Source organism: Mustela nivalis, assembly GCF_964662115.1.
Source record: "Mustela nivalis genome assembly, chromosome: 6".
NCBI classification, from domain to species: Eukaryota; Metazoa; Chordata; class Mammalia; order Carnivora; family Mustelidae; genus Mustela; species Mustela nivalis.
The window spans coordinates 44,552,740-44,579,368 of record NC_139025.1 but is presented as its reverse complement, the minus strand read 5'-3'; the positions used below and the strand labels follow the sequence as shown (position 1 = coordinate 44,579,368).

The 26,629-nt window shown below is 39.8% G+C and overlaps 1 protein-coding gene and 1 pseudogene across 3 annotated transcripts in view; one reads left to right on the top strand and one right to left on the bottom strand.

Annotated features, from left to right (window-relative positions):
* The window catches only part of GCH1 (GTP cyclohydrolase 1), a 48,042-nt gene that overhangs the window by 20,778 nt on the left and 635 nt on the right, over positions 1–26,629 (bottom strand). For both annotated transcript variants that reach the window (XM_082735108.1, XM_082735109.1), the window contains exon 2: positions 164–273. In XM_082735108.1, coding sequence (XP_082591234.1) covers positions 164–273 — 110 coding nt within the window. The remainder of the gene's footprint in view (positions 1–163; positions 274–26,629) is intronic.
* On the top strand, positions 3,751–5,392 carry LOC309867441 (hsc70-interacting protein-like; annotated as a pseudogene). The gene is made up of 2 exons: positions 3,751–4,093; positions 4,308–5,392. The product of its transcript is annotated as a hsc70-interacting protein-like (transcript).

Sequence of the window (26,629 nt, the reverse complement as noted above, 5' to 3'; positions counted from 1 at the left end):
GATATTAGGAATTAGCAGGTAATGATTTTAAATATAATAATCTTAATTTTAAAACTTTTTTAAAAAATTAAAATTTTTTAATTTTTTAAAATTTTTAAAAATTAAAATTTAAAAATTTTAAAATGTGCTTTTTAAAATTACTAGGAAACAGAGACAACCTTACCTTTCCAACAAATGGAACTAGATGATGCTCGCACATAGAAAACATATCTATGTCCTTCACAATCACCATCTCATCATGATCTTCATCAAATATAGCATCATTTAGGACATCTGAAATCAAGAGTTCTGCGTTAGTAACATTTCTGATTTTATAAAAAGATATGAAGTAGAAAAAGTAACAATCTCCATGGATAAACATAGACAGTCAATAAGGACACAACATTAATCCTAACTAAAATATTAAGGGCATACAAATTAAAATTAGTTATTTTTCTCCGACCAAATTAGCAAAGTCTTTTTTTTCTTAATGATGAGAAAAATCCTTAAGATATAGTATTACATAACAAATGCAGGATTACAAACAAATGTGTTTGCTGCATGACAGAAGGAGAAAGGGAGAAATTATGCAAAACAAAAGAGTGGCTATTTCTGGTGATGGAAATGAGTTGCTTTCACTTTCTTCCTTACATTTTCTTGTACCTAACACTTTCTCTATAATAGATGTGTAGAAAACCATATCTGACTTCTGAGGCCAGAGGTCCTGAGCCATCTGACTCTAAGCCAGATCTAGATACCCAAAAACTTGATATGTTATCTATTCCCTAAATAATCATCTACTCTTACAGAATTTTATAGTTACTGTATGCAAGCATCAGACTTAAGCAGTTGCCTTCTTCCCTAAGGAAATAAATGCTACAATTTTTATGTATATGCCTGTTCAGACTGGCTTTTTTTTTTTTTTTAAGATTTTATTTATTTATTCGACAGAGAGAGATCACAAGTAGGCAGAGAGGAAGGCAGAGAGAGAGGAGGAAGCAGGCTCCCTGCTGAGCAGAGAGCCCGATGCGGGACTCGATCCCAGGACCCTGAGATCATGACCTGAGCCAAAGGCAGCGGCTTAACCCACTGAGCCACCCAGGCACCCTCAGACTGGCTTTTGACCTCCGGACTCTGGTACATATGGCCAGGCATATGACAGACATTTAGAAACAAAAAAGCTTTATTTTTAAAAAGCGCACTGGCATCTGGACATCTTGGCAGCCTACACACATTCAAGACTCCAAGCTGTGTGATTTCAAGGATTTGGGGATACCCATCTACACAGTACAACGAGACGGAGCAGGGAGGCAACGCACAGCAGTGTGCAGTGACCTACCGTTACTTCCCCTCAGAAAGGCAGGCTACGGAGTGAGTCACAGGGAAGAAGTGCAAATGTCCACCCACACAGCCTGACCTTCAGCAGCTCCGCTGCTACTAGAATAGAGGCTCACAGATATTGAGTCATCGTTTAACTACCGTTATCATCCCCTGAGTCAGGCTATCCGAGATACATGTGATTGTGTAGTGGAAAAGTCATTAGTGCGGTCAACGAAAGTGAACATGCAGGGCTTAGATAGCCACAGACAAACACCGCACTCCTGGTAGGAGAGGCTGATAAAATCCAGGGAAGAAAAGTTCATTCATTATTTTTTTTTTTTACGATTTTATTTATTTATTTATTTGTCAGAGAGAGAGAGAGAGAGAGAGAGAGAGAACTCAAGCAGGCAGAGTGGCAGGCAGAGGCAGAGAGAGAAGCAGGCTCCCCACTGAGCAAGGAGCCCGATGCAGGACTCAGTCCCAGGAGCCTGGGATCATGCCCTGAGCCGAAGGCGGTGGCTTAACCAACTGAGTCACCCAGGCGTCCCGAAAAATTCATTCTTAAAGTCAATACCTCTTCACAATCAGCTTTCTATACTGAATACTCTGCCCTAAACTTCAGTTATAATTCTGAAAGAAGCCTCCGAATGCTCCCTGAAGTATCCTGGATTTCTCTAAGATTTTAAAGTAAGATTACTGTTATGCATAGCTTATTAAAATCTTTAGTCACCTAAGAAAAGGTCCTGAAAGGAAAACAAAGTTCTTTTCTTAAAGAACAAAAGGGAATTATCAAAAAGCAGCATTCATTTCTCTTGCAGAGAATGAGGGCATGGCATCCCCATTTCTAAGCTCTGACAACAACCATATGGCCCTTGATAAAATCTGGTCCTCGAGTAAGGCTAAGGTAACATCTGGGTCCATCACTAACCAGCTGTTGGACCCTCAACAAAGTACTCTGTGCCTCAATCTTCTAAGCTGTAAAATGGACATGAAAATAGTGCCTACATTTTTCAGGGGTATCCCAAGGATTAACTGAGATAATCCATATGTGTTTAGAAGTGTGGAGTGAGAGGTAGCTGTTGTTACTACTATTATTACAAGGTTGAGAGAGTACCAAACTATGTGTTCCGTGCACACAAACACACATGAGAATTTAAAAAGTAATAATTTTCTTCTAAGAGACAGACCACAGAAAAGGAAAGCTATTAACTGCAGTGAGGAAACATGGCAAACACCACTTTATCCAAGTGATCCAGGTTATCTTTACTAGTAATAAGACATATTGATACCATGTAGCTCCTGGTATAACCCAATGAGAAATGCACATCACCTCTATGGTGTCCTTCCCCAAAGTGTGTAACGGTGGTCCAATCACTGGACAAATTGAGGGACATTCTGCAAAATACTTCAACAGGTACTCTTTTTTTTTTTTTAAGATTTTATTTATTTATTTGACAGACAGAGATCACAAGCAGGCAGAGAGGTAGGTAGAGAGAGAGAGGGAAGCAGGCTCCCCACTGAGCAGAGAACCTGATGTGGGGCTCCATCCCAGGACCCTGGGATCATGACCTAAGCTGAAAACAGAGGCTTTAACCCACTGAGCCACCCAGGCACCCCAACAGGTACTTTTAAAAAGACATGGAAAGATTGAAAAAGTGTCATAGATTAGAGGAGACTAAAGAAACATGAAAACTAAATGCAATGGAAAAACTAAGATCCACAGAAAGCCTGTAGCTTAGTTAATAGTATTGCACCAATTTTAATTTCTTAAGGGATGATAACTGTACCCTGAGCCACATGAGATGTTAACATGGGAGGAAGCTGGAGCAAGGGCATATGGATGCTTTCTGTACTATCTTTGTAAGCATTCTAGACATCTAATATTATTTCAAAATAGTATTTCAAAATAAAAAAGTAAAAAAAAAAAAAAAAAGCAACAGGACAATGTCCACCAAGTGGAATATAAAAATAATAGAGCAATACCCAGCAATAAAGTGGAACAGCTACTAACACCTGTACTAATATGGCTGAATCTCCAAAGAATTATACAACGTGGAAGAAGTCATACACATACATACAAAAAACTATGTATGAAATTCTAGAAAAAAGAAGTATAAAGAGAGAGAGCAGACAGATGGCTTACCAGGAACCAGAGGGGTGAGAGATGGGAATGACTGCTAAAGGGTGGAATGAAACTTTTTTGGGCTCTGGAAAGAGTCTATACCTTCAGGTGGTTGTGCAACCGCATGCATTCGTCAAAATTCATATTGTACACACCTAGTTGGTGAATTTTACTGAATTTAAGGTAGCCCTTAATGGAGTGAGCTTTTTAAGATAATCTTAAAAGACTGTAGAATAACCCCTTCCACACAATCACGCTGAGCTAGTACCCGCGCCTGGAATCGGGTCGCAACCTCAGCCGCGCCTGCCACCAGCCACTGTCTCTGGACCATGGATCCCCACAAAGTGAGCGAACTTTGGGCTTTCATGAAAATATGTAAGCAGGATCCTAGCGTTCTGCACACCGAGGAAATGCATTTCCTGCGGGAGTGGGTGGACAGCATGGGGGGTAAAATACCACCTGCCACTCATAAAACTAAATCAAGGAAGAAAAACCAGATAGTAAGAAGGCGGAGGAAAATATAAAGACAGATGAACTATCAAGTGAGGAGAGTGATCTAGAAATTGACCATGAAGGTGTGATTGAACCAGATACCAATGCCCCTCAAGAAATGGGAGATGAAAATGCAGAGATAACCAAGGAAATGACGGATCAGGCAAATGATAAATAAAAGTGGCTGCCAGGGGCACCTGTGTGGCTCAGTGGGTTAGAGCCTCTGCCTTTGGCCCAGGTCATAATCCCAGGGTTCTGGGATCGAGGCCCGTGTCGGGCTCTCTCCTCAGCGGGGAGTCTGCTTCCTTTCCTCTCTCTCTGCCTGCCTCTCTGCCTACTTGTGATCTCTCTCTCTGTCAAATAAATAAATAAAATCTTAAAAAAAAAAAAAAAGTGGCTGCCACTGATGCCCTAAATAATGGTGAACTACAGAAAGCCATTGACTTGTTCACAGATGCCATCAAACTAAATCCTCGCTTGGCCATTCTGTATGCCAAGAGAGCCAGTGTCTTCATCAAATTACAGAAGCCAAATGCTGCCATTCAAGACTGTGACAAAGCTACTGAAATAAATCCTGATTCAGCTCAGCCTTATAAGTGGCGCAGGAAAGCACATAGACCTCTGGGCCATTGGGAAGAAGCAGCACGTGATCTTGCCCTTGCTTGTAAACTGGATTATGATGGAGATGCTAGTGCAATGCTGAAAGAAGTTCAACCGAGGGCCCAGAAAATTGCTGAACATCAGAGAAAATATGAGCGAAAACGTGAAGAGCGAGAGATCAAAGAAAGAATAGAAAGGGTTAAGAAGGCTCAGGAAGAACATGAGAGAGCCCAGAGGGAAGAAGAAGCCAGACAACAATCAGGAGCTCAGGATGGCTCTTTCCCAGGTGGCTTTCCAGAGGGAATGTCTGGTAATTTTCCTGGAGGAATGCCTGGAATGGCAGGGGGGATGCCTGGGATGGCAGGAATGCCTGGGCTCAATGAAATTCTTAGTGATCCGGAAGTTCTTGCAGCTATGCAGGATCCAGAAGTTATGGTGGCCTTCCAGGATGTGGCCCAGAACCCAGAGAATATGTCAAAATATCAGAGCAACGCAAAGGTTTTGAATCTCATCAGTAAATTGTCAGCCAAATTTGGAGGTCAAGCATAATGCCCTTCTGACAAATAAAGCCCTTGCTGAAGGAAAAGCAGCTTCGATCACCTAATGGATGTCGCAATAATACAAACCAGTGTACCTCCGACCTTCTCATGAAGAAAGCTGGGGTGCTGTGAAGAGAATCCCCAGCCCTCTGCTCCCCCATACCACTGAAACATTCTACAATGGTTTGCCATTAGGGTATTCATTCAGATAATGTTTTCCTACTAGGAACTACAAACTTTAAACACTTTTTAAACCTTAAAAATATTTAAAAACATATTAAAAGGGTGTGTTAGTCCCTAGATTTTTCTTTACTAATCATTTCAGTTTTCTTCCTTTGGATTAATTGGGCAAGGAAGATATTTCAGTGTGGAAGATTCATTGCTCAGTTATAATGAGTGAAATAAAGGTTTATTAGTGGGAGTTAAAAAAAAAGACTGTAAAATAACCTACAACCTTCTGTGTAAAGAAAGTGGAAACGGGGAGATATGAACATATATACATTTACATGCTTATCTTTAAAAGAAACACTGGAAGAATAAATCAAAAAGCTAATAAAAATGATGACCTCAAAAGACAAAGAAAACAGGAGAGAAGAGATATGGATAGAAGGAAGACATCTTGAAACATAATTTGTGGGGCGCCTGGGTGGCTCAGTGGGTTAAGCCGCTGCCTTCGGCTCAGGTCATGATCTCGGGGTCCTGGGATTGAGTCCCGCATCGGGCTCTCTGCTCAGCAGGGAGCCTGCTTCCCTCTCTCTCTGCCTGCCTCTCCATCTACTTGTGATTTCTCTCTGTCAAATAAATACATTAAATCTTAATAAATAAATAAATGAACATAATTTGTCACTCGGTTGACTTTGAAATCATGTAAATGTTTTACATACTGAAAATTAAATCCAAAGGAGGAAAAAAAAAAAAAACTAGTGACCCTCATATGTCTGATGCTTTGTGGTAATGGAGCAATATAATGTTGCCTATATCCCATTTCATAAAAGTGGACCCAGACTATAAACTTGACCTAGCCAAATCATTTTTCTTCAATAATGAAGTTTCCTTGCTATATTTATTTATGTTTTGCTCCAACGTATCTGAAAGCTACCATCTGTGGCTAATAAGAACAAAACACTATCACAGATTGCTTTAATTTCCTGCCTGTTATCAGCAGCAAGAGGTAACCCTGGAAACAAGGATTTATGGCATTCTGTTTCCTACTGTTGGTCATAACCAACAAAGGAAACTGAAGGGGCCTCCAAAAGTTAAAGGTTTGTCTATTACAATGCCCCACAAAGAAAAATGTAAAAGTACACCTTGCTCATGTCATTAATGATGAAGCAATGTCAACAAATAGCCCTGCTGGCCAGCCATCCCTTATGTCTTAAGTCCTTTCCTTAAAGTACAGTAAGTCAGGTCCATAACAGGAGCCCAAGTTCCTATTTAAGCACCTCTGAAGCACGGTGCTGTTCACACTCCCCTAGTGGGCTTGTTAAAACACAAATCACTGGAGCCCAGTCACAAAGTTTCTGATTTCGTAGGTTTGGGTGCGACTGAGAATTGGCATTTCTAACAAGTTCCCAGAAGATAACGCCCCTGCTCTGGGAACCATATTCTGAGAACCCCTGTATTAAAGTTCTAGTCCATGTTTTGCGTTGCTACCAACATCTTCACAACTTCAACATGCTCCTACTCAAACACAGTCATATAAAAAACATGGGCCTACTTCTGCAAGGGTAAAGGAGGCAGAATCTCTTCCCCGGGAGATTCTCCCCCCCACCCCCCCAAAAAAAGCTGGCTCATGGAATTTCTTTTGAATGAATGGTAATAGGAATTAACATAATCTAGGATGTTTGGTGATCAGCACTAAAAATTAGAGATCTCTGGGGGTGTCTGGGTGACTCAGTGGGTTAAAGCCTCTGCTTTCAGCTCAGGTCATGATCCCAGGGTCCTGGGATCGAGCCCCACATTGGGCTCTCTGTTCAGCAGGGAGCCTGCTTCCTCCTCTCTCGGCCTACCTCCCTGCCTATTTGTGGTCTCTATCTGTCAAATAAATAAATAAAATCTTTTTTTAAAAAAAAAGTTAAAGAGCTCTGAAGAAGCCAGAATTTCACATCCCATGCACTTTCCTAGAGAACAGTGTTAGCAGACAATGGAAGAAAGCCTGGAACACTGAATGTGCATCCATCCTAAAGGATAGCGAAGGGAATGGGTCTGCCTACCAATTTTAGAACTAAGAGAGCAGAACACAGAGAGTGAGAGCTAAAAAAGCATTAAAAAAACCCTCTTTGCTCCTGGCTGGAATTAAATCAACTCATGGGGCTAACAAAGACAAGCCTACCCTGACTTGGGGGAGAAAGGTCTGAATCACTGGCCCAAACCCTCCAGCATCAGAGCTGCCTCTACCAGCATACACCCCTTACTTCATCACACCTCCTGGTACCACTGTCATGCGTGTAATTTCTCCCAACCTTGGAGGCAGGCATTGTAGCTTAAGGCTTTAAAGCTTCCACACAGTGCCCTATATGCCATGCACAGAATCATATTTAAACACAGAACTTCCACTTTATCTAACTAATATGTCAGTCTTTACCCTGCCAGTTTACTTCTTTAGATAGATTTCAAAGAAAGGACTCCAGAGAAACTCGCATGGCCAAGAGCATAGAGGAATTATCATTTCAACATAATTGGTAAGAGCAAAATTAGGAATTTAAATGTGCATCAGAAGAACAATTAGACAATTTGGGTAGAGTCATATAACAAAATATGACCCAACAGTGAAAGTAAGTGTATCAAACCTGAATTATTTCCTGAAACAATGTTCAATGAAAAAAGCAAGTATTAAAAGCAATAGCAGAGGGGCACCTGGGTGACTCAGTGCGTTAAGCCGCTGCCTTCGGCTCAGGTCATGATCTCAGGGTCCTGGGATCGAGTCCTGCATTGGGCTCTCTGCTCAGCAGGGAGCCTGCTTCCCTCTCTCTCTCTCTGCCTGCCTCTCGGTCTACTTGTGATTTCTCTGTCAAATAAATAAATAAAATCTTTAAAAAATAAAAAATAAATAAAAGCAATAGCAGATATATACAGTGTGATCCCTTTAAATGAACTAGAAGCAAAATTACATGTTCTTTATGGACATACATATGAAATAAAAGTATAATAATAGACATGAGAGTAGAGGTCAAATTGAGGAGAGTGGGTAACTCTGTAGAGGAAGGGTAACAGCATTAGAAAGAGGTATCTATCTATGAAACTCCATTTGTATTTTTAGAAGCAATTACAGCAAAATATTAAGAGTTGTTCAAACTAGATGCATGTTGGTTAAATAAATTCTTTGTACTTTTCCTTGTATATTTCAGACCTTTCATTAATTAAAAAAATTTTATTGAGTTTTTCATGCATGTGCTGGTGTTTTGGTGTTTTTCCTGAAAAAAAAAAAAAAAACCCAAGATACTGAGGTTATCCTTGCATAGAAGATAATTGGCTAGAGGTCAATTACACAGGAAAGACAGAGCCTGCTTCATGCAATGTTGCAAACTCCTTCAGAAACCTCCCTAGATCACACTCTGCAATTAAAACAAAGGCTTCTGTCTGCCCTCATTGTGGTGATAAAACATTTTGTATTCTACCCCCTGTTTGAAAAATTTGTCCTACAAGAGAGTGTAAGTCACTATCTCTGCTTTCATGTCCATCATGATGGTACACCACTTATTAGCCCTTCCAACACTCACAACTTCTTGCAGTTAACAAGACAAAGCTAACATTTGTAAAACTTGGCCAAAATAAGCATGAATTCAAACATTCCACAGACTGATAGAACAGTGGAAACTAAGATGACTTTAGACAACCATTCACACCATCTGCTGGAATAGACAGAGCTGTGGCACAGCTATGATAAGCTCCATGAACTTATTTCACAAACTGCAAGTTTGTCAGCAGGACAGATCTAATGCATTGCAGAGAAAAGTAAAAACTGGTTATTTTGGAAATTTTCATTCCTGTCATCCCTGGCAAAGATAAATTCCCATGTTGCTTGTAAGCAATTAAAATACAGCTAAGGGGCGCCTGGCTGGCTCAGTCAGCACAGCACGTGACTCCTGATCTCAGAATTGTTAAGTTCAAGCCCCACACTGGGTGTAGAGATTACTTAAAAATAAAATCTTAAAAAAAAATAAAATTATAAAATAAAATATAGGGAAGACAACACAGATGGATCTTGATGGAATTATGCTAAGTGAAATAAGTCAGAGAAAAACAAATATTGTATGATCTCACTAACATGTGGAATCTAAAAAAAGCTGAACTCTTACAGAGTAGAATGGTGATTACAAGAGGCTGGCAGGGTGGGAAGAATGGGGAGATGTTGGCCAAAAAATACACACTTCTAGTTAAAGATGAATACATTGCTGGTTTTTTTTTAATGCACACTTTTTTGAATATCATTAACAATACTGTATTACATATTGAAAGTTGCTAAGAAAGTAGATTTAAATGCTTTCATCATAAAAAAGAAACAGTAATTAGGTGATGGAGGTATCAGCTAACCTACAGTGGTAATTACATTGCAATATCAAGTGTATTTTATGTAAGTGTATCAAATCAACTTGTTGTACACCTTAAACTCACACAATGTTGCATGTCAATTATATCTCAATAAAACTGTTTAAAAAAATGTAGCCAAGGATACTGAAATAAATGTATTGGCTGACCTCAAAATATTACTAATATGTATGTTTTATTCAGCAAATCAAATACTAGAGAACGATTCCCATCCTCTTAGCTGGGCTTGTCATGAACACAGTGTTTGCTGTTGAGGGACATATTTTCACATATGAAATTATCTTTATTAAACAAAAGTTTTCCCTCATTACAACAGTATGATTTATTGTGCTTTATTTATAAGATACTGAAATGAGAAAATGGAAGTGCATATAATTTCTCTACCCAGAACCATTACTTAACTGGCTCTTTGAAAACCACACACATGGTGGTTCAAAAAGTAGAATGGCAAATGAGAAGAAATGAATTCTAAAAGTCCAAAGACCCATATTCTCATTTGAACTTTGTGAGGCTGTGAACTTTGAACCTGTGAGGCTCCTCACAGGTAAGAGGACAGTTTTAGAGAAGGAATTTAACAGGAATCCCAGGTTTCTCACTTGCACAACCCTAGGGGTGTTAGAAATCAATGCCAAATTACAACACAATTATTTCCCCACTGACCAGTTACCTTTTGAGATGGGCAAAGGCAATAGCTAGAAGCTTTCTGTACTGAGGTAGGGAAAAGCACCTGTTTTAAACTTCAGATTTTTTTTTTATGGATAAAACTGAAGGCTGCCAATTCCGCACATTATTAACTCTCAAAGTTATCCAAGCCTCCTAAGTATTCCCAATCTGGTCTCAGTTTACTACTCTGAAAATTTGTGGTAGACAAAAATGAGAAGCTTAAAAGGCTATCCAAGGAAAGAAAGAAGAGTTTATTCAAGGAGTCATTTAAAAAAAAGAGGCACAGTTGCCAAATTTAGTTTTTTAATTGGATAATTTTATATATCTTTCACAATCCAGCTGTTAAACTGTAAATGGAATTTACAAAACAGATGGTGGTAACAAGGTCTGGTTCACAGCAGTTCTAAAGAAAGAACACACCAATCTGATAAACTATCCATTTACTTCCGAAGCTTTTAATAGGCTCATCCCTTATCATCCTACATTCACTTATGCCATGAAATATCATACAAACGGATGTTATGGAACCATCTGTAATGTGTCTGACAAATAAATACCAGCATCAATTAAACTGAAACTAACATATCAATTGTTGAATCACTATATTGTACTCCTGAAACTAATGGAACACTGTTAATTATATTGAATTTTTTAAAACAGGCCTCCCCAAATGGAGAGAAAGCCTAAAAGCTAGACTACAGAAGCAGTAGTAAAAAAAAAAGGCAATTTTTACTGAAAGGAAAAATTACAGGCTAGGAAAAACATGTGACTATATTGAGCATAAAGATTTGATCCAGGCCTTAAGATGGATGGAAAGAAAGGAGGGTTTTCCAGAGAGTATAAGGAAGAGAGATACTGGGGCACCTCAGTGGCTCAGTCATTAAGTGTCTGCCTTCGGCACAAGTCATGATCCCAAGGTCCTGGGATGGAGCCCCGCATCAGGCTCCCTGCTCAGCAAGACGCCTGCTTCTCTCTCCCCCACTCCCCCTGCTTGTGTTCCCTCTCTTGCTGTGTCTCTGTCAAGTAAATGAATGAAATCTTAAAAAAAAAAAAAAAAGGAAGAGAGATACTATAGGAAATAAAATACAGAAAAACAGGAAACAACAAAAAGTAAGGTCTGCCTGAGTGTCTAGAATTGGACAGAAATCAAATAACCTTCTATTTTTAGAACATTTTCCAAATTAAAAATTACATTTTGCTCATGTCTTCTTTCAGGCCCTGCTTTACTCTGCATTTGTCAAAAATAATTATCATCCCCATTTTACAGATGAGCAAACTGACGCTCTATTTGGGAACATTATGTGCCTGCTAAAGAAGATCATACCAGTTAGTATAAGAGCTGGATTTTGACCCCATCTTCTGATTTCCACAGGACAGCCTGATCGCCAGCCACCAGAAATCTGAACCTGGCCTACAAGAACAATGAACTCAAGGGGGAAAGCCCAGAGGCAAGAAATCAGAAGTTGCTGTAGTTCACAGTCAGCTACAAGGTAACAAGCCTAAAGCCAGTGACAGCAAAGGAAACGAAGGGAAGAAATCTGATGTTTTAAAATAGAAGTTGTATTAGTGATAAATACAGGGGCTGAAGGAGAGAAGCTATCCATCAGCTCAAGAGAGCAGAAGAAAGTGCAGCCTGATACCCAGAGGCTATCAGAGCCCAAAGCTGGTGCACACTGTTTGCAAAAGACTGTTTTACCAGCTATTTATTTGGTTTGTATGAGAGAAAATTCAGTAATTTAATGCTACTTTGACCTTTACTTTTTGAAATGAAACTAGAACAGTTTCAGGGGAAAGGAGAATCCCATTAAATCTTCAAACTAATAAAAAGGCTTAAAAAAAAGAAAAAGGAACATCTCTATAGAAGTTTATCCTAGGAAACCGGTAAAGAGTCACTTTTCAAACTAACTACAGACTTTAAATCTTCAAGATCCAAATATATTATGTCTCCTGCTGTGATATGGTATGAAGAAAGCAGCATTCTTGTTAAAAATGTTTTCCCTGAATTTAATCTAGTCTTTAGACCTAACTTCCAGTTCCAGGAATATGAGACATAGAGAAACAAGTTAAATGAAAACAGGAAGAAAACAATCACAAATCTCAAAGGTGGAAGAGCTCATACGACAACTTATAATCTCTGATAAGTCAGTGTCACAGGGTAGAGGTAGGAAGAAATCTTCCTACCTAAAACCTAACAATTAAAAAAATAAAATAAAATAAAATAAAATAAAAAATAAACTTTTGGGGCACCGGGGTGGCTCAGTGGGTTAAAGCCTCTGCCTTCGGCTCAGGTCATGATCCCAGGGTTCGGGGATCGAGCCCCGCTCGGGCTCTCTGCTCAGCAGGGAGCCTGCTTCCTTTCCTCTCTCTCTGCCTCTCTGCCTCCCTGTGATTTCTGTCTGTCATAATAAATAAAATCTTTAAAAAAAAATAAAAAATAAACTTTTTTAAAAAACTAACAATCAAATGCAAATGTATGGATCTTGAGGGGGTCCTAGTTTAAACAAATCATGAGTCAAAGACATTTGGGACAATTGGGGGCATAGAATTAGGTGTTAACTCTACTATTATGAATGTAGACTATTAGATGTAGATATATTAGATGATATGAAAAAATTAATAGTTAATTTTAGTAAAGATAGTACAAGCCGTTAAGAAGAAAAACACTTTCTAGGGTGACATTTCACCTCTAAATAAATGTCTGACTTGTTCTCAGTAAAATAGACTATGTCAATAGGGCAAAACATTAATTTTGAATCTAGGTATTAAGTATGTTAGCTGTCCATATACAATTTTGTCCATTTTTGTGTGTGAAAACTTTATATTAAAAAATGAAAAGTAGGGAGGCACCTGGGTGGCTCAGTTGGTTAAGTAGCCGCCTTAGGTTCAGGTCACAATTCAAAGATCCGGGATGGAGCCCTTCATTGGACTTCCTGCTCAGCAGGGAGCCTGCTTCTCTCCTTCCCTCTGCTTGCCACTCTGCTTACTTGTGCTCTCTCTCTCTCTGTGTCAATAAATAAATAAAATCTTTTAAAAAATAAAAAGTGTAAAAGTAAAATAAAATGTCACAGGACACCTGGGTGGCTCAGCTGGTTAAGCATCCAACACTTGGTTTCAGTGCAGCTCATGATCTCAGAGCAGTGAGATCCAGCCCCATTTTGGGCTCCATGTTCAACATGGAGTCTGTGTGAGATTCTCTCGCTCTCCCTCCCCCAGGGTCCCTCCCTCTGCTCCTACAGGTGTGCGCTCTATCTCTGAAATAAATAAAATCTTTTTTAAATTTTTTTAAAGCAATAATAAAATGTCACAATCCTAACAGAGAACATTGGTTTTCTTACTATTACTGTGCTAATAGGCAATCCAACAAGTCCACTTCTAATGGATAGGAAACCTTATTAACAGACTAAACCTCAAGCACTAGTATGACTAGCAATTGTTTATTGTTCCTGAGGAAAAAGTCCTTAAATAAAGGCTTTGTCTCACCCATTGGGGCTATAGATTGGAAGACCACAGGCCCTAAAGAGCATATAGATGAAGAGCATTTTCAAAAATCTGCGTCACAAGAAAAAAAGAGAGACGTGTTACCATAGAAACTATCTGTGTGGTTGAATGTTTCAAAGGAAAACAGCACCTTTAGTCATGAAAGAAGCCTGAGGTAGAACCTCATGTGTCAGCGGAAGAAAGTCTTCAGACTGAGCAATGAAACAATTCTGACAAACGTGCCTGTAGTACAGACACCTGGGTGTGACGATTCCACTCCTAGTCCAACTGCCCCCTCCTGTAGACCAGATCCAGAAAGCTTTGAAAGGAACTTGTTAGGGCTTAAATTAGTTAGTGGGCATGCTGTGACTAGTCCAGACTAGTTGTTCTTTCCATTAAACCAGGATGAACTTGTTGACACACTAAAATAGTTTAAGAAACACTAACTGGACCTCATTCTATCAGTGAACAAAGTCTAACAGGCTAACTATAAAGCTGAAACAACTATAAAGCTGAAACACCTCTCTTAGAAAGCACTTTACTTCTAAACAGCCCCACCCTCAAAAAGCTCAGTTTATAGCAGTAGTGGAGGAATAGGAAGAAATGGGTATTAAAATGAAAGGAAAAAACAGTGTGGGATAAGCATGACTTATCTTGCTTATGCAGAGCAAGGGCTCTAACGGCTGGAGGCTATAAGCTAATCACTCTGCTGCTGAAAGGCAAATTGTCTCTGGTGACAATCAGTGGCACTTCTGTGATTGCCTGTGCATTTAGGGGAAAACACTTACATTTTGAAGGGGTAGTCAGTTAGCTCCTTGGCAAAGACCTCACTCTCAGCTGAACTCCAGCACCTAACACCTTCATCTCTGCTCATGAACAGCTTACCATACAATAGGCATAACTGCATTTTAATCTTTTTTTAGTAGAGAATTTCCTTGTTTGGGACATTTGTCAATGGCCTCTGTTGAAATGGGTCCTGATTCCTACTTAGAAAAATAAATACTCATTGATGTACATAAAACATATCATACCTCATAGAGAAGAGCCATATGTTCTGGCAAAGCTCTTCACTTGAAACAGTATTTGGACCAACTGGACCTCAAAAAAATTCAATGCAGAATTCAGCAACAGCCAATTTCCTCACCTAAATCTGGTTTCTTGTTCACAGAACTCTAGAGAAGCAATAGCTGTTGATAAATGGGTAGTGAGTGGGTCTCCTCATGGTTAGCAACCAAAATTAAAAAAAAAGACAGTGAAAACAATTTACAGGAAGAGAACAGATAATAAGGGCCAAATATTTTGGAAAAACGAGCCTCAGGTAGAATGTCTGCCTTGATCTCCAGCTCCAGTGTGGAATGAGGCAGAGTGATTTTTCAAGACAGACTGTGCCCTAAATTAAAGGCCCTCCTGAGAGGAGCAGTGATGGAACAGAAGGGGGAAAGAATGCAGTCAAGAGAATGGAACACAACAAAACCTCACAGCCATGGTGAGGAAAAACAAGAAAAAAATCAGGCAAGTATTTTCAGAAGGATGAGACCTGTTCAATTTTAGTAATATTACAGTGGCACTAACAGCTAGGAAGTAAGTTGGGAAGTTAAGAAGTCACTGGACTTCTGGTGTGAGGACAAAGAGTCAGAGCAAGAGAAGATAAGACAGAGTCTAGAGATACTCAGGAAGTCCAAGAGTCAGGACTTGGAGCACAAGTAAGCAAGGAGGTTAACCAGAAGAATCACAGATAAAACCAACAACGAGATTGTCAAGACTAGACCAATTAAACCAAATAGGCCAACTAGCAACACGCATTCAGGTAAAGTTCATAGAAGGGCTGACTGGCCAGAAAGGATTTTTAAAAGAGAAAGGAGCCCACTGATGCCTTCCATCCTGACCTTTAAAAAGTGGACAATAAATTGCTTTAAAAGTTTCATTTAATTTTAACTCTATGGTACCAACAACTATGAATATTAGTATATTTTTTTAAGTCCAGAACACTTAGATGGTAGCCTTCTCTAAACCAGCATGGACAATTTCTGTCTCAACAACAAAAGGGGTGTGTGGGTGGCTCAGTCAGTTTAGCTCCTGCCTTCAGCTCAGGTCGTGGTCTCATGTGGGCTCCCTGCTCATTGGGGAGTTTGCTTCTCCCTCTCCCTCTGCTCCTCCCCACCACCCTGTGCTCTCTCGCTCTTGCTTACTCTCTAATAGATAAATAAACATCTTTAAAGATAAATAAATAAACAACAGCAGCAACAACAACAACAAAAACACTTGGGGTACCTGGCTGGCTCAGTTGGGGGAGCATACATCTCTTGATCTCAAGGCTGAGAGTTCAAGCCCTAAGCTGGGTTGTAGAGAGGACTTAAAAAACAAAAAATTCAAAAACTTTTTTTAAATCCTCAAAATGAATTTCCTTCTACTTTCAGCTCAAAAGTTACCACCTCCACAGTAATCTGCGGTTTCAAGTCTCTCCACCAGAAGCATCTGCCTCCCTTCTGACCACACAAAACTCCATATGCTTCTCTCCTCAGGAACTTACTGTTTGGTCCCTGCTATAGACCCTGCTTTCTCTTTGCTAGGATTCAGGAAGAAAAACAGAATTCCTACATATTATGATCCTCACATACTAAGTAGGTCTTCATATGAAAACACAGGCACTTAAAAAATGAGGGGCCATGATGTCGATTAGAACATGAATGCTGCTGGGACACCTGGGTGGCTCAGTGGGTTAAGCCTCTGCCTTCGGCTCAGGTCATGGTCTCAGGGTCCTGGGATCGAGCCCCGCATCGGGCTCTCTGCTCAGCAGGAAGCCTGCTTCCCCCACCTCTCTCTCTGCCTGCCTCTCTGCCTACTTGTGATCTCACTCTCTGTCAAATAAATAAATAAAATATTAAAAAAAAAAAAAAAAGAACGTGAATGCTGTAGTCACAACATTGAGCCCAGGCAGAGCAGGTATTTCCATTCCACCCTTTACAAAAGGGGAAAGATGACAATTAAACTTTAGAAACATGCCAGTCATTACATGCATAGTTAAAAGAGAAGGTCGCATTCAAACTCAGTCTCTTTCTACATGCAATAAAGATCACAAAGAAGGGTGCCTGGGTGACTCAGTCCCTTAAGCATCTTCCCTCAGCTCAGGTCATGATCCTGGAGTCCCGGAATCAAGTCCTGCATCCAGTTTCCCATTCAGTGGGAAAATCTTTTAAAAAAAAAAAAAAAAATCAGGGACGCCTGGGTGGCTCAGTTGGTTAAGCAGCTGCCTTCGGCTCAGGTCATGATCCCAGCGTCCTGGGATCGAGTCCCACATCGGGCTCCTTGCTCAGCGGGGAGCCTGCTTCTCCCTCTGCCTCCGCCTGCCATTCTGTCTGCCTGTGCTCGCTCTCTCCCCCTCTCTCTCTCTGATAAATAAATAAATAAAATATTAAAAAAAAAAATCACAATGAAGATCAAGCTCACAAATATACATATATAAAATATATAATATATATACATATATACACATATATGTATACATATATAATATATACTATATATATACATATACGTGTATGTATATATATATATATTATATATATATTTATGAGCTTGATATTTATTGTGATTTTTTTCATATATATGTATATATACATGTATATATACACACACACTATTTTTCTATAATTTCAGGGTAAACGTTTTTCAGTTATCAGATTTTTCTGGTTAGCTAGCCCTTAGGAAAAGTTGTATTTATTTTACTCCTAGATTTGAAACAACTTTGCCAAAATATTTTCACCTATTTGAAAATACATGCACATACCTCAAAAAACAAAAACTGGAAATAGTGAGAAGTATTGCTTCTATACTTATGTGCTATCGGCCCAGTTCATATTCTGATTAACATGGAATACCAATATAAGCAAAATTTTATTGTCCCCCATATCCCATTTTTCCTACAAAATATAACTCCTCTGAGTTAGCCATTCTAAAAGCCTAGACATTGAGGTTACTTCCACATTCAAGGCTATAGTGGCTAACTTTGAGCATACGTATTTAACGTGTCCAAGTATCTATCTAAGATAAATTCCTAGAGGCTGGATTTTCAAGTAGCGTATATAACTCTGTATATGATAGATGTTGCCAAATTATCCTCCATAAGGAGAGCACCCTTCCAACAGTAATAGTTTTTGCCCTAGCACTTTGATAACATAATGCAGTATCAAATTTTTGGACTTTTGTCAATCTAACAAGGAAGAAATGTCTGTGTGCATTTCTCTTACTGAAAGTGAGGTCAAGCATCTTTCCAAGTGTTTAAGTCATTTGTATTTCCTGCCCCATGAACTGTCTGCTTACAGGTCTCCTCAATTTTTCAGTTCTGTTTTTGACCTTTCACATTAATTTCTAGCCTCTCTTTTTATATTAGTTTGATTACCCTGTCTCAAGGGGAATTGTAAATATTTCTTCCCATTTTGTCATTTGAATTCATTCATGTTGGTATTTTACATGTGATAATCCATAGTTTTTATGTAAATTATTTTCTTTATTGCTTCTAGATTAAGTCATAGTAAGGCAGAGCTCTACTTTAGAATTAAAGAAATTAATAGTCATAATTTTAAGCTTTATTTTAAATACTTTTAAACTTACTAAATAGTTGCAAAGATAGTCTAAGACATTCTTCTATATCTTCTTTATAGAAATTCAGTCAATAAATTCAAAAGGAATTAAAGGACCAAACATCATTATTTTGCAAATTTTAATTACTGGGTCTAGACAATCACCAATGGCTATTAAAAGTAGTAGGTGAAAGACTGGTGAGGCACTTTATAATGGATGAATAAGGCTGATAACACCTGACACTGATCAATTTTAATGTCACAAAAAGACAACTAGATATTTAGCTGCCTCCTGATAGAAGCATATGCCACCATTTATAAATTATTCTTTACTAAATTTAAGAGTTATTTTTGGGTGGGAGCAGGGAGGCACACCTCTGAATCCACTAGTATTTAAGGAACATGTTAAACTAAATTATGAGAAAATAATGAGCAAAACCTAGAATGTGGAAAATTTTATAGGACAAATGACCCTGTTTCTTCAACAAATTATAGGGGATTAAAAAGGAATAATAAATTATAACAAATTAAAAGAATCTTAAGGACATTAATCAAATACAATGTGTGAATCTTGTTTGAATCTTTATCCAAAGAAACCAATTTGTAGGAGTGCCTGGGTGGCTCAGTGGGTTAAAGCCTCTGCCTTTGGCCCAGATCCTGATCCCAGGATCCTGGGATCGAGCCCCACATTGGGCTCTCCGCTCAGCAGGGAGCCTGCTTCCCTCTCTCTCTCTCTCTCTGCCTGCCTCTCTGCCTACCTGTAATCTCTCTCTGTCAAATAAACAAATAAAATCTTAAAAAAAAAAAAAAGGAATCAATTTGTAAAGAGACACCTGTGGAAAAATCAGAGAAATGTAAACACTGGATAGATATTTGGAAATAAGAAATAACTGTTAATTTCAAGCATAATATTTTTAGGTCTTTTTACTTTAGATATAGTGAAGTATTTATCAATGAAATGACACATTTGAGATTTGTTTTAAAGCAATTCAGTGAGGGAATATGAGGCAGAAAGGTTGAAATAAGATAGACCTATGTTTATGCTAACAGTTGAGGCTAGAAGGCACACAGCAGCTCATTATACTACACTGTGTACATTTGAACATTTCTATGACAGCTTAAAAACTGATTGTAATCTTGACAGATTTTCTAGACATCCTTCCCCATAATTTTTATGTGCCAGGGAGCAGACCAGTCACTTCAGTGATACCTTGAAATAATATGTTGACTGACTCTAGGAGCTATCTCAAACAGGTGAGTTTCTGCAGTACAGACTGTCTGACTCTACACACTTGTCTAAAAGATGACCTCTGGTCTAAAAGTATTCAGGAGGCCCATTTGGAATAACTTGTGGCTTTTTTTTTTTCATAAAGACAAGTCCTCTGAATTTTTCTTCAGTGTATAAAACAAGTAGTATTTATTGAGCACCTACACAGAGAGGATTGTGGTAGAAAAAAAGAGTTAAGAAAGGGTTTTTGTCTTTATGAAATTAATTCAAACACATGCTGGGAAGTTTGCTAGGGATGAAACAAGGAGTACAAACAGTTCCTCTTCTCTAAAAGGGACTGAAAAACTGTTAATGAAGCTTACAATCAGACAAAATTCCAGTGAGTAAATGTCTTCTCAGCCGTGAATATAACACATTTACCTCAGTTCAGACAATCTTTGATTAACCGAATCCAAATTATCCCCAGATCTAACTGCCATAGATTCAAAAGAGAATGTAGAACCACAGGGAATATATTCATTTATATAAACTGGAATATGATCCAGGATTCATAATCTAGCATTCGTCAAAGATTAGATAGTTGCCCTCTCCTGGCAAATTTTAGTACTGCAGTCTGACTCAACCTAATATGGGACTCTAACAGGAGTATATTGCAAATGAGCCAGTGGGTGAAACCCAGCCATGGAAGAGTTTCAAGAGCTGAACAAAGAAAACAGCTGAGAAAATACAAAAAGGGAGAGGAGGAGGAGGGAATTTAAATAAATCAGCACAGTATTATGATTAAACAGAATGCCAGAGAATATGACTCTCATCTTCTATCATCCTCCCTGCACTGCTGTTGTCAAGATATGACCTTGGCCAGGTCCTCTCTGTGCCTCAGTTTTCTTATCTGTAAAATGGGAATACATCACCTACCCTCTAGGGCTACTGTGAGGGCAACCGAGACGATATATGTAAAGAACTCAGCACCCAGTAAGTCATCAGTAGTGTCTGTTTTTACTCACATGTCAGCTCAGGCATCCATGCTCCTATCTCCCAGCACAGATAAATTCCTTTGTTAAGTGCTCTCATTGAGCTCTGCCCATTTTATCCTTAACATTTCTCAATCTGTAATCCCACACTCACTCATGTGATTTTGATGAATATCGGTCTTTGTCCAAGAGTCTGTAAATTCCATAACAGCAGAAACCATATCTGGCTTTACTCATCCTGTGGTCCAAGCATTCGGTACAGGGCCTGGCACTCAATAAATTTGTTACATGAAACTGTAAAGTTGCCAGTCTTATGAAGAATAGTATTTAGCCCTGGTACAGGTATAAGGTGAATTGTATTCCCTCCCCAAAAAGATAAGTCGGAGCCCCAAACCCCAGTACCTCAGAATGTGACTTATTTGGAAATTGAGTAATGGCAGATGTAATTAACTAAAGTAAGAAGGGACATAGTGGAGTACAATAGACTCAGTCCTATGTGACTGGTGTCTTTGAAAGAGGAAAATTTGAACACCAATAGAGACAGAGATTGGAATAATGCAGGCAAATGAACACTGAGGTTTGATACCTACCACCAGATGTTGGGAAGAGCAAAAAAAGGTCTCTGCACTACAATTGTCAGAGGGAGTATGGTTCCACCCACACCTTGCTTTTGGACTTCTAGCCTCTAGAACTGCAGGACAATAAAATACCTGTTGTTTAAACAGCCCAGTCTGTGGTACTTTACACCAACCCAATGAAACTAAAACAGGCACCAAACTGATGGTTTTGTTTGGTATTCCGAAGTTATCTATAGTGAACTTTTTTTTTTCTCCCAGGCCAGAAAAATTGTTAATAGATAATATATTTTTAAAAGAAAACCTTAGGGGGCACCTGGGTGGTTCAGTCAGTAAAGTGTCTGACTCTTGGTTTCTGCTCAGGTCATGATCTCAAGGGTCATGAGATCAAGCCCCAAGATGGGCTATGTGCTCAGTGTGGAGTCTGCTTCAGATGCTCTCCCTCTGCACCACCCCCACTCCCACTCTCTCTTTCTCTACCAAATAAATAAATAGATCTTTAGAAAATAATTTAAAAAATAAAAAGAAACCATTAGGACAAGCTGTTTTCCTCCATTCTCAATGGCTTAACAGCTTTAATCAACTTTGACTGTTCCTAAATTCTAGGCATGTACTTCAACAACTTCATTATTTTTTCTTCTTTACTCATAGTACACTTTCTAGCAGTAAAAAGAACTAAGTCCTATAAATTATTCATTAGCAAAATGATTTAAAATAAAAATTACTAGTGAATCAATATTTAGATGCACCATACACATCCAAAAATAGCACCTCTCCATGATGAGGTGCACCTCTCCATTTCTTGAATATATTTAAAAACTTGGGACATAAACCCACATTTCATCCGCAATATGGGAGGGATAGTAAATAATTTGATTCTCGTCCCCATTCATACCTTATAAATTGTTACAATTTTTAGTTCATCATTGGTCGGATTTGGTAAATCACAAGGATTTGTGATTAAAAAGAGGAAAAAAAACCTTTCGTGAGTACTAGCACATTTCAGCATGAAGTAACTAAGACTCAATTTTGGATAAACAAAGTCTCTAATTGCTTTGTATTATCTTTCTTTCTTTCTTGTTGAGAATGAGAGAGTGCCCGCATGCGGTGGGGGTTGGGAGGGCACAGGGGGAGAGAGAGGATCTTAAGCAGGCTCCACACCCAGTGCGAAGCTCCATACAGGTGATCTCATAATCCTGAGATCATGACTTGAGCCAAAATTAAGAGTCAGAGCCTTGACCAACAGAACCACCAAGGTGCCCTGCCTTGTGTTATCTTTAAAGGATAGATACCATCTTGCAGTGAAAATTACTGCGGCAGGGCTCCGAAACCCTGGTGGGAAGACAGTCATGAAGTCCATCACCTGTGGTACCCTCTCCTCATGCTGCCTTACACACATGTTCAAGTGCTTCCTAAAAACTGATTTATGAAAACTGTTTTGGCATCCTGGATAAGACAAGCTAAAACCTACATTAATTAGAAATACGACACAAGAGTTGTGTGTTCCCATAAATGCATAAAGAGGACAACTGATGAAAAAAGGTAGATGCCCTTAACATTTGGTAGATAATGTTCATTAAAAGGTTATTCCCAACTAAATCCAGGAGGGAACAGGGAATGGGAAATGTCAGACACAGGGACAAGAAGACCAAGAACCTCAAAGAACAGTAGACCCTCCAATTTATTTAAAGTTCCAAATAAGATATTGGAAATACAGGGAAGATTCCTTATTAGAAGGAGGACCTCACTGGAGGGCCTGGGTGGCTCAGTCAGTTAAGTATCCAACTCTTGATTTCGGCACAGGTCATGAGCTCAGGGTCCTGAGATCAAGCCATGTTGTGTCAGGCTCTGCGATTAGAGGGGAGTCTGCTTCTCTCCTTCTCCCTCTGCCTCTCTCCAAACCCCTCTCTAAAATAAATAAACAAATCTTAAAAAAAAAAAAAAAAAAGAAGAGAGACCTCATCAAAGTAAAACTTAGAATATATAAGAGAACTATGATGTTGCTAAATGGAAATAGGACAGCAACAGAGAAAGATGAGCTGGTCCAAGAATCAGGATGTAGTGGCAGATTCAAAGGAGAGCCAGTTCTTGGGAGAGGGTGCAGTGTCTCTTTCAGCATTTTCTCCTAACCCAGTGGTGAACAGTGACCAGAAGACTTGCACAACCCTGACATACTCCATCACTGGTGATCATAGATGTACCCATGGTAAAGTACACATTAGAAAATAGATGAAAGGTACGCTAAGCAAGGGTCATGCAGAGAAGGGGCAGCATAGGGAGAAATGACAAATTCCCCAGAATGCCAGAAGTTAGCATCAATCCACTAAGGAGAGAAGTAACAAAAAAATTATTTGAGGAATGTAAGGCACCAATTTATTTTCTCTTTTACAACACTGAAGTCAACACCATTAACCATTAGAGATATGAAAGACACAGAGTATCTTGTTTACAAGTAAAGAAAAGTGAGAGTTTTAAAGCAGTTTGCTTCTTCCCAAAACAATTTATAGTGGTCACTAACTTATGCTCTCTAAAGAAATAAAAATTAGGGATTGTTCAGGATTGTTTTATTACTCTCTGCCATATTGACTACAGATTTAAAATACCCTTCCTTCTCTCTCCCACCCAGGCTGGGCTAGGGTCTAGACCACCACCATTTGAGGTTTACTCCTTTAAATTCAGCACTGTCCTTGTTGTCCTCTCCTGTCTTCTAACTATGTGCCTCTAAGAAATGTATTAAGCCCTTAAGTGTGAGCCCTTAGGTAGAGGCTTTCAAACCTTTTACCACAATCCACAGTTAATTATATTTATATCTGGAGCCAGTACACACCAAAAACAACAACAACAACAACAACAACAAAAAACCTACAAAACCCACACAGAAGCACCTCACAACTTGTAACCTTACTCCATGTGATAAACTGAACTTTTCAATTCTACTCCACTTTTTTTTTTTTTTTAATGCTGCTAACCCAGCTGTGAGGTCATAGCTCACAGTTTGAAATATTTAGAGATAAGGTACACTGACACATCAAAATAACAACATGAGAAAGTAGGTAAGAGTTCCACATTCAGGCTGTCTGAACTCAAATACCAGCCCTACCACTTGAAGCTGTTAACCTCTCTGCCTCAGTTTCCTTGTCATGGGGTTAAAAGAACAGTATTTACCTCAAAACTAAGGATTAACCAAGACTTTCCGCATAAAGCAGTTAAAACATAAAAAAGTATTCAGTTAACGGCTAGTATAATTCTTAAATGGCCTGTGGACTCTTTTTATTGTGGTAAGCTATACATAAAATTTATCATTTAAAAAAATTCATTTTAGGGGCGCCTGGGTGGCTGAGTGGGTTGAGCCTCTGCCTTCGGCTCGGGTCATGATCTCAGGGTCCTGTGATCCAGCCCCACATTGGGCTCTCTGTGCAGCGGCGAGCCTGCTTCCCCCACTGTCTCTCTCTGCCTCTCTGCCTACTTGTGGTCTTCCTCTCTCTCTCTGTCAAATAAATAGGAAAAAAATTTAATTTTAGCCATTTTGAGGTATACAATCCAGTGGCATTTAATATACTCACAATGTTGTGCAAACACCACTATCACCACTCTCTAGTTCAGAACATTTTCATCACCCCAAAAAGAAACCCATTAAGCAGCCACTCCCCATTCTATCCTCTTCCCCAGGCCCTGGCAACCCCTAATCTGCTTTCTGTATCTAGGTCCATGCACTTTTGAAGTAATAGGTTAACAGGTGTAAAACCATTTTCTAAGGTAGATTGAAGTGTTCTTTGGATTCATTAGCCTATAGCTCATAAGACAAACTTATGCTCACCATTTGTTTAAATAAACCTTGTGGGGACGCCTGGGTGGCTCAGTTGGTTAAGCAGCTGCCTTCGGCTCAGGTCATGATCCCAGCGTCCTGGGATCGAGTCCCACATCGGGCTCCTTGCTTGGCAGGGAGCCTGCTTCTCCCTCTGCCTCTGCCTGCCATTCTGTCTGCCTGTGCTCGCTCTCTTTCCCTCTCTCTGACAAATAAATAAAATCTTTAAATAAATAAATAAATAAATAAACCTTGTGAATCACTTTAGGTAATTTTGTGACCTGTCCAGGAGTCAGAAATTCCTCTCTGCTGTGAATTTGGCCAAGATTCCCAAAGGCTGACCCATGTTATGAAGGAGACTGCATTCAGTGTCCACAAGAGGCAGAATGAGTAAGTCCCTAAAAGAGGTTTTTCATTATTACATTGTGGAATGTTACAAAATGATAGAATATTCACCAAATGAAAACTGCTTATTCTTCAGTCTTTGCAGCTTGAAATTTGGCTTTTCAGTCTCTGAACTGTTACCATCAAGAGGTAAAAAAGAGAACTTGGACACAGAACTAGGACTTTCTTGGCTTTAGTGTGTAGTATTATTTCCTTTTGGAGCCCCACCCCTCTCACACTGATTTCCCACCCTTCCTCTGGGGTGTGGAAGACCTAGCAAAAATAACTTAGCTCTTCCCAGGATCTATAAGGGGAATCGCCGGACACGCCTCAAGAAAATAACAGGGGCAGGGAAGTTACCTTGCAAAGCAACACTGTTCTTTGAGACAGGATGAATGTAGAGGCTTCTTAGGTCAAATAACTAAATATCACCAAGAGGCACCAAAGATTTAAGCTGGAAAACATCCTTGGTCCCAGTTGCAGAAATCAGAAGCTTTCCTTCTCTTTTTTTTTTTTTTTTTTGTAAAGAACAGCACCATTCGCCCAGCAAATAGGCAGCTAAGTCATTTTCCATTCTCCCTCCCCCATCCCCTACAGCTTTCCAACCTTCTGGGTGAAAGTCTGACCCGCCTCAGGCACGAATAACATTGGGCAAACCCAACTTAGAGGTACTCCGATTCGGGGTTCCAGAGCCCTGAGAAACGTCCCGACTCCCAGGGAGTCACTTTATTGCTTTTGAGCTTTTAGAATGGGGACGGGGGCTTCAAACAGCAAAACGTCACGCCTCAAACTCTGGGCAAGTCCATGCCCTGAGCTGGGCCAAATCCGGGGAAAGTCCTGAGATGAGAGTTAACTTACAGTGGACCAAAGAGAATTAGAACTCTCCCCAAAACCCCGGTGCCTTAGCAAATCAGTTGAGCGTGCGGGTCTCTGAGTTTGCCACAAAGAATCACCCCGCGGTCCAAGCAGACCAAGCCAAAGCTTCACCCCAGACCTATCAAAAAATTAGACCTCGAGAAGAGGGACGACCTAGGAAGAGCTCCCTTCCACGAGCGCCAGGCGATCCTAATCCTGGCAGGTCTGGGTTCGGCATGTGCTTCAGGCATCCGGCCCTGGGCGCTCGGGCGACAGGGGCTCCAGCCTCCCACCTGGCACGTAGCTCAGTGACCGCGGTCCCCGCAACCCGAGGCTCAAGGAGAGGGCTGCGCGAGGGACCGGGAGGACCCCGCAAGGACCGCTGAGCCGGACGCCGCGCACAGGGCCCTCGCTTGGGCGGGACAGCGGGGCCAGGGCCGAAGGTGGGGTTTGGAGGTGACAGAACTCTTAACTTCTGCCAAGAGTGAGGC